General features: G+C 43.8%; 1 protein-coding gene across 1 annotated transcript in view; it reads right to left on the reverse strand.

Moving 5' to 3' along the window:
- Positions 1-14336, reverse strand: part of LOC106603516 (LHFPL tetraspan subfamily member 7 protein-like) — a 164415-nt gene that overhangs the window by 119734 nt on the left and 30345 nt on the right. Inside the window, exon 2 of the mRNA XM_014197307.3 lies at positions 7765-7903. Coding sequence (XP_014052782.1) covers positions 7765-7903 — 139 coding nt within the window. The remainder of the gene's footprint in view (positions 1-7764; positions 7904-14336) is intronic.

Genomic DNA, 14336 nt, shown 5'->3' on the forward strand with positions numbered 1-14336 from the left:
ACCGGCGAAGCACCTATTCTATGAGAACATTTACAAATAGTACTCTGCAGTATCCATTCTAACCACCTACAACCACAAAAGACATTGTGACTAACCAGAGACTCTGATGAACTCTACAGGACGATCGAGGATTCCAACAGAGAAGACAACAACGACATAAATATAGAAATGAATGGCCATTCATGTGCAAAGGATTAGCATTTCAATTAATATAATTATAGACTGTGTGTAGTGAATCCATTTTGTCTTTCCCGCTCTTTCTCAGTCCCCACCTCTTTCCTTTGTCTACTAAGTCGTCATATCGGCTTAGCCCACTAGGGACTTTTCTATCATTGTTAGTTACCAATATCTACTGTTTGTTTGTTATGTATTTCTGTGATCATTTAGTTACTTAGTAAATAAATAATTAAGCCAATTTGTATATTGCTGATTCATTATGGAAACTAGGGTTTGTGCATATATCCAAGGATTTTCGACATTCAGTAATGAGCACTAATGATGTAACAAATAATAATTCATTAATAAGCGACTGTTTTGATAAGATATGAACATATCTGAAGAGTCGATTCGAGAAATAGAGACTCTATAAAAAAAATTCCATGGTGCCCTGACTTCCTAGTTAATTAATGTTTACATGATTAGTTTAATCACGTAATAATAATTACACAAAGAGAATTGATTTGATAAAATAACAGACTTCACATTTAATGATAGTCCAGAAACGACACCACCATCACACTCGGTAAACAAAACAGAAAATACACCTTTATAAAATAGTGATAATATGCATAGCATAATGAAGCCATTGTTGCCACTCTAGTGTTATCAGTCCTTTTGATATCACTCACACACACACACAAACACACACAGACAGTAGGGCCTGGGGAAACAAACATACACACACTCTTCTGATCTCAATTGTTCGGGGGCTTTGTGCGCTCTCCAAAAAAACCTGTTTATCAAGACGAGACTCAACCTGGAAACTGAACAAAGAAACCAAAGCTTCTGCATTGTTACAATGTATTGTATAGTGATACGCCGACTAGACACTAACAGTGAGAGCTATACAATATATATTACACAGACAGATGCTGCCTGGCCTAGACTGGCTGCGTACAGATGTGGGATCTTAAATTGATCGCCCTGTTACAGGAAAACGTTCCTGCAATGGAGACATTTTTTGAACTTTTAGTGTATTTGAGGTTTAAAAAGGCTTCTGAAGTTTGTAATTTCCACTTTGAAATGTCATACTTGATTTTCCCTTACCAAAAATGTATCAAAACCCTACAAAAATGTCCATTAATTATAATCCACATAATAATTCAAATTTCCTGTTGCTGCAAGATTATGTTGCTGCTGTAGCAAAGTGACTCAAGTTAAGATCCCACATCAGCACTGCCTGGGCTCTTTGTCAAGCGCTGTCAGAGATCTGAGTCTTATTAATCCAAATCAGCATCGATCTTACCTGCAGTCTGGGTGGACACAGCCCATGTCGAGGCTGGAGAGGTATGAAGTGTTCAAAGAGGTGGGCGGCAGGCCTTTTAAAAGGCCATTTGCTCGAGCATAGGAGCTAAGCTCTCAATTTTGTCAATAGGTTTAGGTTGCAATCTAACCTAACTAATATAGCTACAAATTAGCCTGTGGTAAATAGTACTTCCCTGGCTATACAAGCTATATGTCAAGCTATACGAACAAGAATCACTGCTGTTGAGCTGACACTAAATAAATGAGAAGGGAAAAGTAAATAAACATTTTCTCATAATTTCAAACTAGAAGTACATCTAATTTTACACAGCTAAATTTGATCGGTTAATTTAACATTGTGGGTGTTCAATTTCACACTTTTGAAGTGTTTATATGAGAACCACCAGAAAGTGTTGAATTTACACTTCAAGATGTTGACCTTTTAACACCGATACTTTCCAACACCAGTGACATTCAAATGTTACACTAACTCAGTGTTAAAGTTACACGGTTACAGAGTTCACGAATACCTTGTATATAACACTTTAGAATTCGATGTTTACACTAGGTCAGTGTTAAATGTACACTGTTATGGTGTTCACTGATACCTTGTATTGAACACTTTAGAATTCAATTTTCAGACTAGGTCAGTGTTACATTTACACTGTTATGGTGTTCACTGATACCTTCACAGCAAATTATCCCGTGTTAAATCAACACTGAGAGTGTTACATTTAACACTCGTCCTGTGCTTATACGAAACCACAATTTTCAGTGTTAAATGAACATACTGCTAAGTTAAAAGCCTTGTTTGCATATTTCCCAATGTGCCTTGCCTTTCGAGTGAATTGTAGAGTTATCACCCATGACTGTATTTGTTAGTGACAGAGACATGTTTGTTGCATTCATCCATTTTCAGTGCTGTGGCTGTCACGGTTGTTGTAGGGTAAAGTGAACCAAGACGCAGCGGGGAAATGTGCACTCATCTTCTTTTATTAAATGGACAAGAAGGTGAACCAAAACAACACGTACACAAAAGAAACACAACGACTAATAACAGGCCGGTAAGGCACAAAGCTATACACAGCACAATCTCCCACAAAACACTAAAACAAACACATACCTATATATTGGACCCTCAATCAGAGGCAACTAGAAAACACCTGCCTCCAATTGAGAGTCCAATCCCCAATTAACTAAACATACAAATACAAAGAACTAGACTAAACATAGAAATACATTAACATAGACCAGTGCCCAAAACCAAGAATAATAAATCAAACACCCTACTAAACACCCAACCACCCCGAACCACATAAAACAAATACCCCCTGCCACGTCCTGACCAAACTACAATAACAAATAACCCCTTCTACTGGTCAGGACGTGACAGTGGCCTTCACCAAGTGAGATCCTAAGCTAATATGTTATTAAATTATTTAACACAATACAACACATAATTCATAAGGCCTTATTTTGAGGGCCTAGCTTTACACTAATACAGTGATCTGAAATGAATATTTTACAGGAAAAAAATCAGGCCTGTAAATCACATTATGCTGGCTTGCAAAGTGATGTGTAATTCCTGTTGGAATCCAGCCAGAGTGGGAATAACCAATATTTTGAATTTTTATTCAACCACAACCTGCATTCAGAATGAATGCCGGGTTAGAAAAACTAAGATATGAGACTACGTTAAGCATCTAAACTGGAACATCCATTTCAGTAACGGATGTAATAAATCCATATAACAGATTGGATTAGCTAAGAGAAATGTATGTTAATTAGTAGCACAAGATTAATTAATCAATCAATGCAAAAACATAGGTATAGAAAGAAACTTCTAAAAATCAAACTGCAATAGAGCATGCTGGGAAATATGATAATGATGGGCGTGGTTTTGGTTTAACACTGGTTATTAACAGAAACACTGGGGTTCTTTTACACCAATGAGTGTTCATTTAACACCTGAATCAACTCTAGAAAGTTAAACAGAAAAATCAACACTAGGTAACACTGGCCAATTTGACACCCTGATTGAACAACAGTATTTTTTAACGACAGCTTAAAAACGATAGTTACCGGAGTTGTAACTCCAGTTCTATGCGTGGAGCAGAGCCCCGTAGGGGAGCTCTGCTCCTACTGGTTTACCCCGATGCCTAGGCAGTGAACAGCCAGAGAGAAAATTATGCACACACCTGCAGCCAATAGGAGTACATGTGCTTCCCCACAATCCCCCTCCCGAAGACAAATTATTCAGCGAGAGTGGGGGTCGGCAGGGCCTTAACGGTGCCTCACTGGGTCCGGTCGTAGTTGGGCAAACCATCGCTGTGTTCTGTGCATGTGCAGAAGTCCCAGCGGAACCACGGAGTGGGCAGACCCAAAAGTGCCATGACAGAATGTGCCGTCACCGTGTGATTCGGATAAAACCTTCGTAGGGCTAGCAACAAGGCAGCCCGTTGAGGATCTGAAATTCAAGCCTTCCTAGTCACAGTGTCTAGCTGTAATCCCAGGTAGACAATCCGATGACTGGGCCAGGGCGCGCTCTTTTCCCAATTCACAGCGAACTCCAGACGTGTGAGATGAATCACTGTCTGTGTCATGTGTGCGATCGCCAGCTCTGCTGATGGGGCGAGAACCAGTAGGTCGTCTAGGTAGGCTAGTAGCCTTATCCCTTGACAACGCAACAGTTCCAATATCACCTCCACGCATTTGGAAAAGGTGCGAGGTGCCAAGTCTTTGTTGTGGATACATTCCAGAAGACGTTTTGTCGTAAGCATTCGAAAGGGCCGCTTGGCTACGCTCTTGTTGAGAGTGCGTAAATCCAATATTGGCCTCATTCCCCCCGCTTTTTTGGCACTAGGAAGTAGGGTGAATATAGCCCGCTGTTCCTTTGCTCTTGGGGAACTACTGTGACCGCCTCCTTCACCAAAAGTTCCGTAATCTCTTTCACAAGAGCGGCTACTTCCTCTGGCATTTTCATCACTGTCTCCACCACGCCCGAAAATGGGAGGAGTTCGGAGGAATTGGATGGCATAACCCTTCTCCAGCGTCCGGCTTAGCCAGGAGGAGAGGGTGCAGCCTTCTCTGTGGTACAGCTGTGGTACAGACAGCAGGAAGGACCTGTATTCCTCTACGGCCCAAGTCGCCGCTGTCCCTCGTCACTGATGTGGTGGGACAGCCCAGGGTGGGCCCCCTCGAAAGGGGGAGGAAATATTGGCGCTTTCTGTGAGAAACGGGGGTGCCGACACTTTGGTTATATGCGTAACCTTGTGGTTCCAGCCCTCCATGAACGCAGCACGGGTCTGAGCTGCACTTTCTGAGGCGCCTGCCTGAGTTAGTGTGCCGTCCCCCAACAGCAATTGCGTCATCGGCCCAACATGGGGCTGTGTATGCAAGCTGCTCTTTAAACCCTTAACCACATTTCTCCTGAGAGTGTGTGGTACAGGGTTTTTATGAGGTATAGCATGGCGGCTCATCGAGAGTGTCCGCTTTGCTGCCCTCATGTCATTTCCACAACATCCTCATGTGTGTGCTCAGCTACACACTCATGGTGGGCTGTGCTATACACAGAGTGGTGAGAGGAAGAGAGAGAGATAGAGAGAGAAGGAACCTGAAAGGTCTGAACCTGAAGTTTGTTATGGAAAAGAGGTTCTCTTGTGACAAAGTTAGATGGAACACATTCTTTATTAATAACTGACACATTTGGTCCTCCCTCCCCTATGCAGGGGTGGGGGAAGAACAGTGGGCGCTGTCACACAAAGTGCTGCGCTCTCTCCCGTCCCCTCCCCCTCATCCCGTCATGGCCGTCGTCTCTTCTGGCTGCCCCTAGGCCGCCAGGGCGACGAAATGAAAACCTCTCTCGCCGGTGGAGCCTCTGCCATCTCTGGTGCTGCTGGAGGGGCGGGGCCCACTCTTGGTGCACCGGGTGCTGCTGCTCGACGGACTCTCCATCTGGATGTAGACCCAGGTCTACTACAGACGGTGGAGTGAGGAGGCTCTTTTGAACCCGCTCTAGACCCTCCTGTCAACGGCAGGTGTCTAGCGAGCTGCTTCTTCTCCTCCTCTAGCTTCCCAAAATGTGCCGCCCGTTTCGTTCTAGAGTATGGGCCGCCCACCATCATACCCACCACCGGATTGGGGGGAATGGGGGGCAGTGTAATCTCTAGATGGCTCGCGGCCCGCTCATTGAGCCCTGTAAGGTCAAAGCGCAAAGAGGCCATTGCGTAGGAGGGGGCTGCTAAGAACTCTCTTCCTCGCCCAAAGATGTGAAATTCCCCCTAGGGAGGGGGGGCATTTCAGCCTCAGTCAGTATACTGGGTTTTTACCCGGAGAAAAACCCAGACACTTCCCAACATCCTCGTCATCTCCGGAGGCGCCGTGGTCATATGATGTCTCAGAACCTGAGGCTAGCACAGACATGGCGTCTTCCAGATTAGATCTACACTGAAAAAAGCCCACCGCTGTTTCCTCTCCTTTAAAGAAAGGAGGGTGCAGCTAGGGGGATCTGTGAGGCCGCCCCTAGCCTGCTGCGAATCCCAACACACGAAACATAAGTCGTGTGGGTCCGTAGACGCCCTAGTGGAGCAGCAACACTGAGCTCTTAAAAGAGCTTTTGGGGGTAGAAAAGACGTGCTCATGAAGGACCAGGATATTGACAGCATGTTTTCTCTCTTCTCTTCTATGCTTCTTCAGTCCAGTCCTGTCGCTGAAGATAATGGGAGGCTGATTGTGGGGAAGCATCCCCTTATATAGGTGCACTTGTTCTCCTATTGGCTGCAGGTGTGTGCTTAATTGTCTCTCAGGCTGTTCGCTGCCTAGGCAGCGCGGTAAACCACTAGGAGCAGAGCTCCCCTATGGGGCGGAGCTCCACAATATAGAACCAACACCAACTGGCATTCAGTCAGTTCAAAGTATGACAAAGTAATACCACATCAACACAAAAACTGCTTACACCAGGATATGAACACTGAAGATTTTTCTGTGTAGTCAGAGAATTAGGGGGGAACTGACTGAGTGCTAAAACTGTGAGAGTTGTGAGACTTGTTTATTTCTAAACTACAAGGTGCGGCAAAAAAGACCAAAGGTTTTCAAAAGGGCTGTCGACAGGAAATCCAGGAATGTTTCCAAAGAAAGTGTCTGAAAAGCCCAGTCTGCAAAAGTGTGTTGTTGTTTGAGGGGATTTTTTTCTCAGACGGGACATATTTCAGGATAGTACAGTTTTCAATCCAGGAAATAAAAGCAGTACTTTATTAGCCAGTCCTTTCTCCACTCTCCTCCTCTCTGTTATAGTTTACTGTATGTTGTGGGTTGTTAGTTAGAGTAGTGTGTCCTTCATATATCCTAACTTCACACACTGTGATAAACACGTAACTACAGACCAACACACATGAACGGACAAACGTGCACACACTCTGTACACAGTGAGTGGAGGGCCGATGCACCAGGGTGGAGGGCAGCGACTAGGGCTGCTTAGTTTACTTGGCTGGTGTCGTGTGTACATCACATTAAACCCTGAGCATCTCATCACCAGTAACACTCATGCTTAGTTTATGGGGCTACTTCTTTGTTTGAATGAAAGCAGGGCCTTGATAAAACACACGTCCTCCTGAACCAATGACCTGTATTAAGGGTCTGTAATTGTCTTTTTCCTGCCTCCTCTAAATCTCCCCAGTGCCCTCCTCATACCGCTCTACGCCAGCATAACACTTCACTCCACCACCGCACCGCAGCCCGTAACCTAGCAACGGCCCGCTGAAGGCCTGAAGAGCAGCAGCTTCCTTTTGGTTTTGTGTGAGTGATGTGCCTTGGCAACAAAGTGAGCTCCTCTTCACTTCAGATGATAGGCAGCTTTATCTGTGTGTAGCTCGTAAGTATCTGTACACTGAGCTGTCTCTTACCTATAGAGAACACTGATGATGAACATGTAGCCTATCTAGATCACTAAAGAAGGTCCAAGCAGAGAAAAGGAAAAGATAATCACTGATGTGACCAAGGGACTTCATTCATAACATTTTACATTTACATTTTAGTAGACACTCTTATCTAGAGTGACTTACAGTAGTGAATGTATATATTTCATAATTTTTTTCTCCGTACTGGTCCCCCGTGGGAATCAAACCCACAACCCTGGCGTTGCAAAGTCTATGCTCTACCAACTGAGCCACACGGGACCGTAACTACTACCTTCTTATGATTCACCTTGAACTTGTATGTCAGCCATTGATTAAACAAATCAATCCACCGTCTAGGTAATAGAAAGTGTGTGTGTTGTTTGTGAAGTGTTTGTTCTGTACTCACCCGCAGTCATCTGCATGTATCCAGCCAGTGTACAGATCCTCCTCTCACAGCCTCCGCTGGGCAAGAAGATGGTGATGATGGCCAACAGGGAGCTGACTGCCAGGACAGCACATCCTCCAGAACAGAGCACTGCACTCGTCTGAAACACACAGAACATTTTATCAGATGATTTTATCCAAAGAAATGGTCAACAGTGACTGTGACACATACAAGTGTAGTAGGTATACAGTTGAAGTCGGAAGTTTACATACACTTAGGTTGGAGTCATTAAAACTCATTTTTCAACCACTCCACAAATGTCTTGTTAACAAACTATAGTTTTGGCAAGTCGGTTAGGACATCTACTTTGTGCATGACACAAGTCATTTTTCCAACAATTGTTTACAGACAGATTATTTCACTTATAATTCACTGTATCACAATTCCAGTGGGCTAGAAGTTTACATACACTAAGTTGACTGTGCCTTTAAACAGCTTGGAAAATTCCAGAAAATGATGTCATGGCTTTAGAAGCTTCTGATAGGCTGGCTCATTGACATAATTTCAGTCAATTGGAGGTTTACCTGTGGATGTATTTCAAGGCCTACCTTCAAACGCAATGCCTCTTTGCTTCACATCATGGGAAAATCAAAAGAAATCCGCCAAAAGAATTGTATACCTCCTATACCTTTTACCTCCAGTAAAACGAGTCCTATATCGACATAACCTGAAAGGCCACTCAGCCATGAAAAGCCACTGCTCCAAAACCGCCATAAAGCTGGACTACGGTTTGCAACTGCACATGGGGACAAAGATCTTACTTTTTGGAGAAATGTCCTCTGGTCTGCTGAAACAAAAATAGAACTGTTTGGCCATAATGACCATCGTTATGTTTGGAGGAAAAAGGGGGAGACTTGCAAGCCGAAGAACACCATCCCAACCCTGAAGCACGGGGGTGGCAGCATCATGTTGTGGGGGTGCTTTGCTGCAGGAGGGACTGGTGCACTTTACAAAATAGATGGTATCATGAGGCAGGAAAATTATGTGGATATATTGAAGCAACAGCTCAAGACATCAGTCAGGAAGTTAAAGCTTGGTCACAAATGGGTCAAGGTATTGGAATGGTCATCACAAAGTCCTGACCTCAATCCCATAGAAAATTTGTGGGCAGAAGTGAAAAAGCGTGTGTGAGCAAGGAGTCTCTTCATTCATTAGGCCTTAACTGTCTCACACTGACTGTCTCTGGCTTTGATAAAGCTGCTGCACGTCCTCCTTCATACATCTATTCCTACCCCCCAGACATACATACACACACACACACGTTGTTGGAACGAGTTCCGTGAGTGATTAGCATTCAAGCCACGGAGATCACAAAAAATGTATAACATGCATGAGGGAATCACACCACTAATACAGGTGTCATTAGCATCGTTCCTGATGCGTTTCCCCATTCTGACACAGAGTGAAAAAAAGACAGCAAGCATCTCCATGCCTAACAGAAGATGTAATTCAATTGTTCATGCAATTTGTCCAACTGAGCCGTGTGGCTCAGTTGGTAGAGCATGGTGTTTGCAACGCCAGGGTTGTGGGTTCGGTTCCCATGGGGGACCAGTACGGAAAAAAATGGATGAAATGTATGCGTTCACTACTGTAAGTCGCTCTGGATAAGAGAGTCTGCTAAATCACTTAAATGTAAAATGTAATGCGAGTTTGGGGCGGAGAAAATGGGGACAGTCGCCTTCATTTTTTGATGAAGGTAAGAAAAAAAAGGACAGCTAGATGAAAAAGCAGCAACCCTGCTGTTCTGAGAGAAGTTACTCTATACTCTCTTTAGAGCAGAGATGTAATAACCACAACAGAATAACTTGGTTAAGATTCAATGAGTTCTCTATATCTATCATACATAGAGTATCAGTCAATGCCTTCACTCTCAAACAGTATCATTTAGAAAGCTCTTACATTGCACTCAAAGCACTCACAGTCACAATAGGGAGTGTCCTTTACAAGTGTGTCTGGTGATTGTGGAAAGAAATTCATATGCAACCTTTTTAGAATTGTGTCATTATCTTCCAAGAAAAATGATTGTGCAGCTGAATAGCTCCTTCAAGATGAAGTGGGGAAGTGGGGAAGGCTGGAGTGGGGAAGGCTGTCTATTCACCACAGTATTATAGTCACCAAAATACATACCCCCTTAGCAGAAGCAGTCATTTACTGTATGGAGCTACAGGTTACAGCATATTTCTCCACTACCAGAAGAGTTGTTTGTGTGTTTCTGTGGCCATCTTGTTTCATTCAGCAAATTAACTGGGAAGCAGTAATAGATTTATTCACATGGCATTTTACACTTGCCATGTAAAGGAATTCCCGGGACTAATAAAGCCTATGCGGCCAACATCAATCAAGTCTTTACATTGTGTGTTTCTCGGCGAGCATGTGTCGGAAAGTGTTCGGCTGTTGATGATACAAACATGTTATAATGACCTCATTATCATCACATCGTTTACTTACAGACGAGACAGAAAGACATGAGAGGCCCTTCTCCACTGCTGCATTGTGGCATGCTACGCGCTGCTTGGAGCACAGTTACTTAGTAGAAAATTGGGTTCTAATAGCGCTGACATTTTCAGAGATGCTTTCTAAATAGATTGTAATTATATGTGAATAACTAGGCAGAGCACTGAAACAGCACAACAAGATGGAGATGGAGAAAATCAATTTGAAGTCACACTGAAGAGTGAAATTGTAAAGACAAAAAGGTCCATTCTGATTTTGGTGGAGAACATGAGGAGAATGAATAGACAGTGGAGAAGGCCTAGGCTGTTATATGAGGACATTATTATCACTGTGGCTGTTCCGCATCTAAAGTAGATCTATAGGAAACACCGGCCCAGGGTGGTCAGCCCTGTGGTATAAGACTACAGAAATGTTAAACCACACACACACTCTCACACATCCTAAAACACTAACACAAAAGCACACGGCCCCACACATCCCGATGGTCAGGGCTGGGACTCAGTCATAAAGACTGTTTTATTGGTTTCCTACTCCTAACAAATCCAATATCACATCCAAGGCCTGTACTGGAGAGTAATACCAGTTACAGCACTGCTGCAGACATGCCCTAAATAAACCAAGGGACTTGAGTAATAAAGTAACATTCAGGTGGAGGCTCCATGGGTAACCTTTTCAAATGAAGTCAAGGAAGTCAAGGATTACACACTAAAGGCTAATAACATTTCATTGTATAATTGGAAGTTATACATTTGGTGGTTTGGAAGGCGCTGAGCATAAGTGCTGCTGCAGCCATAAAAAAAACCTGTCCTCCCTCCAATGAAAGAATCACAATAGTATTTCCATGGAGCTTGTGAAAGTACACATCCTAACCTCTTATTGCTGTTATAACAGCAGCATAAAGACCAGCCCATTAGTGCTCTCTGCATACATACATACATACATACATACATACATACATACATACATACATACATACATACATACATACATACATACATACATACATACATACATACATACATACATACATACATACATACATACATACATACATACATACATACATACATACATACATACATACATACATACATACATACATACATACTGTCAAGTCCTCCTCTTGTTCACCATCCAAAGGACACAGGGACAACTCAATTTTCCAACTCAATCTTTTTTATTTTTAGTTTACCTTCAGTTGATTGGTCTGTCCAGTAATTTAGCCAGTAAATTAGCCAGTAAATTAGGTTGTAAACCTTTAAAGACAGAACAAAAAGTTACCATCTTAATTAAACATTTGAATGAACTTAAATTAGTTGAAACATTTAAATAACATTCTAAATATCTAAGATGAATTAACCATTTAAGCCTTTTACCATTGGCGTCTTTGGACTGAACCTGTGAGTGAACTTGGAGTTTTCCCTCTGAAGTTTGTTCTTCTGAATGACTGACGCCCTCCATGCCTTCACAGGTGCTCCAAATCAGTGAAAATGATTGATCAGGTGACAAGCAGCCGGTTTGCTACTGCTGGTGCACTCTGGGAAGTGTAGTTCTTTGACTCACTCCTGATATTCAGCTCAACACCTTCCACTTGAGCTCCTGTTTTTTTTTCAAATCCAGAGAGGTCACAAGCCCTTCACACCTCTGTTTGTTCTTCAATGGGTAGTAGAATGACAAGGCGTCTGACATCTCTATGAAGAATTGTGCCTGGGATTTTGGTTTGAAGCCTCTTCGTTCTTTCACCGTTTGCTCTTGTGGGCCCTTTTTTGCTGTTTGACTTTGATGTGAACAGGATAGCTGGGAAAAGTCTTCACAAGCACATCTCTAACGATGCCTTTGCTGTCAGCATTGACACCGACCACTCTAGCCAGCTTGTACTGTCCTCTTAGCGCGTTTTGGTCAGCCAACCAGACCACTCTCCAACAGCAACATTTCGCTTTTTGGTGTGCCATTTGTTCCTTATGAACAGATTAGGTCCAGCCAATTGGCTCTACTTCTTCCAGAAACGGCTTACCTCTGCTTGAATATGTTTAAGTCTTTTGTAAGGGTAGCCATCAAACTGGAAATCTCCAGGGTCTCCCTTTGGATTGGTACGTCCTAAAAGCAGAGAATTCGGGGTGATGTACTCTACACTGTCTTCTCTGCTTTGAGTTCTTGCATCGATGGGTCTCTCATTAGCAAGGTTGGCTGCCATGAAGAGAAAAGTTTGGAATTCTCCCCACGTAAAACCACCATCTCCACCAAGGTTTCTCAACGCCCGCTTCACTACTTTGACAGCTGCCTCTGCGGCACCATTCCTATGGGGAGAGTCTGCAGGTGGATCTTCCATGACCATTCTGTACCATGCTTGGCAGCTGTGTCTTCAAGTTCAGACATTTTGTTGGTTAAAGAATTTTTGAAGTGCAGGTTTGGCTCCCACAAAGTTTGTGCCAGGGTCTGACCAGAGTTTCCTGGGGTGTCCTCTCAGTGAAGTGAACCTTTGATAGGCTAGCAGGAATCCTTCAGATGACATGTCACTCACCACTTCAGTGTGTATGGCTCGGGAAGCCATGCAGTAGAAGACTATTCCCCATACTTTGAGTCTAGTTCTCTTCTTGACCTCATCTTTCACTTCATAAGGGCCGAACAGGTCCATGGCGGTGAATTCAAAAGGTGCAGCTGGGCCTGTTCGTTCTAGAGGCAGGTCAGCCATGATTTGTTGACACTGTTTTGCCTTGTTTTTCCTGCAGACCACACAGCTGTCAACCATTTTCTTGGCAAGTCTACAGCCTTTTATTACCCAGGCTTTCTTCCTCATCCGGAGAAGGGTTCCTGCCACTCCCTCGTGGTTTGCTTTGTGGGATTCTTGTGCCAGCAGTGTAGACACCCATGCTTCAAAGGGTAAAACTGGCACTGCTGTCTTATCTTCGTTGAATGTCTGAATTCTGCCTCCACAAACTAGCAGCCCAGACTTCACATCTTTGTACACTGTCAGTCTGCTTAGAGTTGTGTCTGAAAAATCTGTACCTTCTTGAGCTGCAAGAAAAAGGTCTTTGAGTGCATCTTCATGTTCTTTGACAGTCGGCACAGCTTGCTTGGGTGATCTTACCTCCCTCTTTGCCTGTTTAGGGGCCCGGCCCTTCCTCTTCAGCCACTGCTTGGCTGCTAGACAAACCCAGGCAACGACTCTCACCAGTTTGGACAGGCTACTGAATCTTCTTACTTCCACAAGATCTTTAACCCAACCAGTGGGCTTCCTTCTAAGAAGAGTTGGGTTCACCACAGGTATTCCCTCTTGAGTTTCACTCTTTGGACTTTCCTGAGTGCCTTGTAGGTCTTCTTTCTGCTGACTACTTCTCGCTTCAGCTCTTGTCAATGCACCTGAGAATGCCTTCCTCTGGAGCTTGTTTACACTCTCCCTGGCATGAGCTGCAACCTCTCCAGCTGATTTTATAGGCCACTCCTCCACTGGCCACTTTAGGGACTCTGGTCCCTCTTGCCATGTGGAATTCTTCTTCAAATCTTCAGGAGCACCCCCTCTTGTTATGATGTCAGCTATGTTTAGATCCCCACGGATCCACCACCAGTCTTGCACTTGTCCAGCCTTCTGGATTTCACCCACTCTGTTTGCAAAGAAGGTTTTGTACCCATATCTGACTCTTTGAATGGCTCCCAAGACCGTTTGACTGTCAAGTAGATGGAACCATCTCTCGATCTTCATTCGAGCATGCTTTTCCACATACTTCCTGATCCTGGCTTCGAAGACAGCACCACAGATCTCAGCTTTTACAGCGTCTCCCTTCTGATCCAGGGGTGTCAGCTTGGCTTTTGATTCAACAAATCGAACTTTAGTGCCTTGACTTGTCTCCCATCTTAAGTACATCACAGCTCCATAGGTTTTATCACTTCCATCAGAGAATGTGATGCCCCACGGTTTCCCTTCCCAGCCAGCTGGTGTGAGGCTCCTGTGGAATTTTACCTCTCCAAGCTGCACATATTCTTCAAAAAGCTGGATGGCTTCTTCCCTGAGGCTTTCTGAGAGAGGTTGGTCCCAGGTTTCTTGGGTTAGTTTCCCACCCCCTCCTTCTTGGAATGCTTTT

This window comes from Salmo salar, chromosome 04 (assembly GCF_965601325.2).
Source record: "Salmo salar chromosome 04, fSalSal1, whole genome shotgun sequence".
NCBI classification, from domain to species: Eukaryota; Metazoa; Chordata; class Actinopteri; order Salmoniformes; family Salmonidae; genus Salmo; species Salmo salar.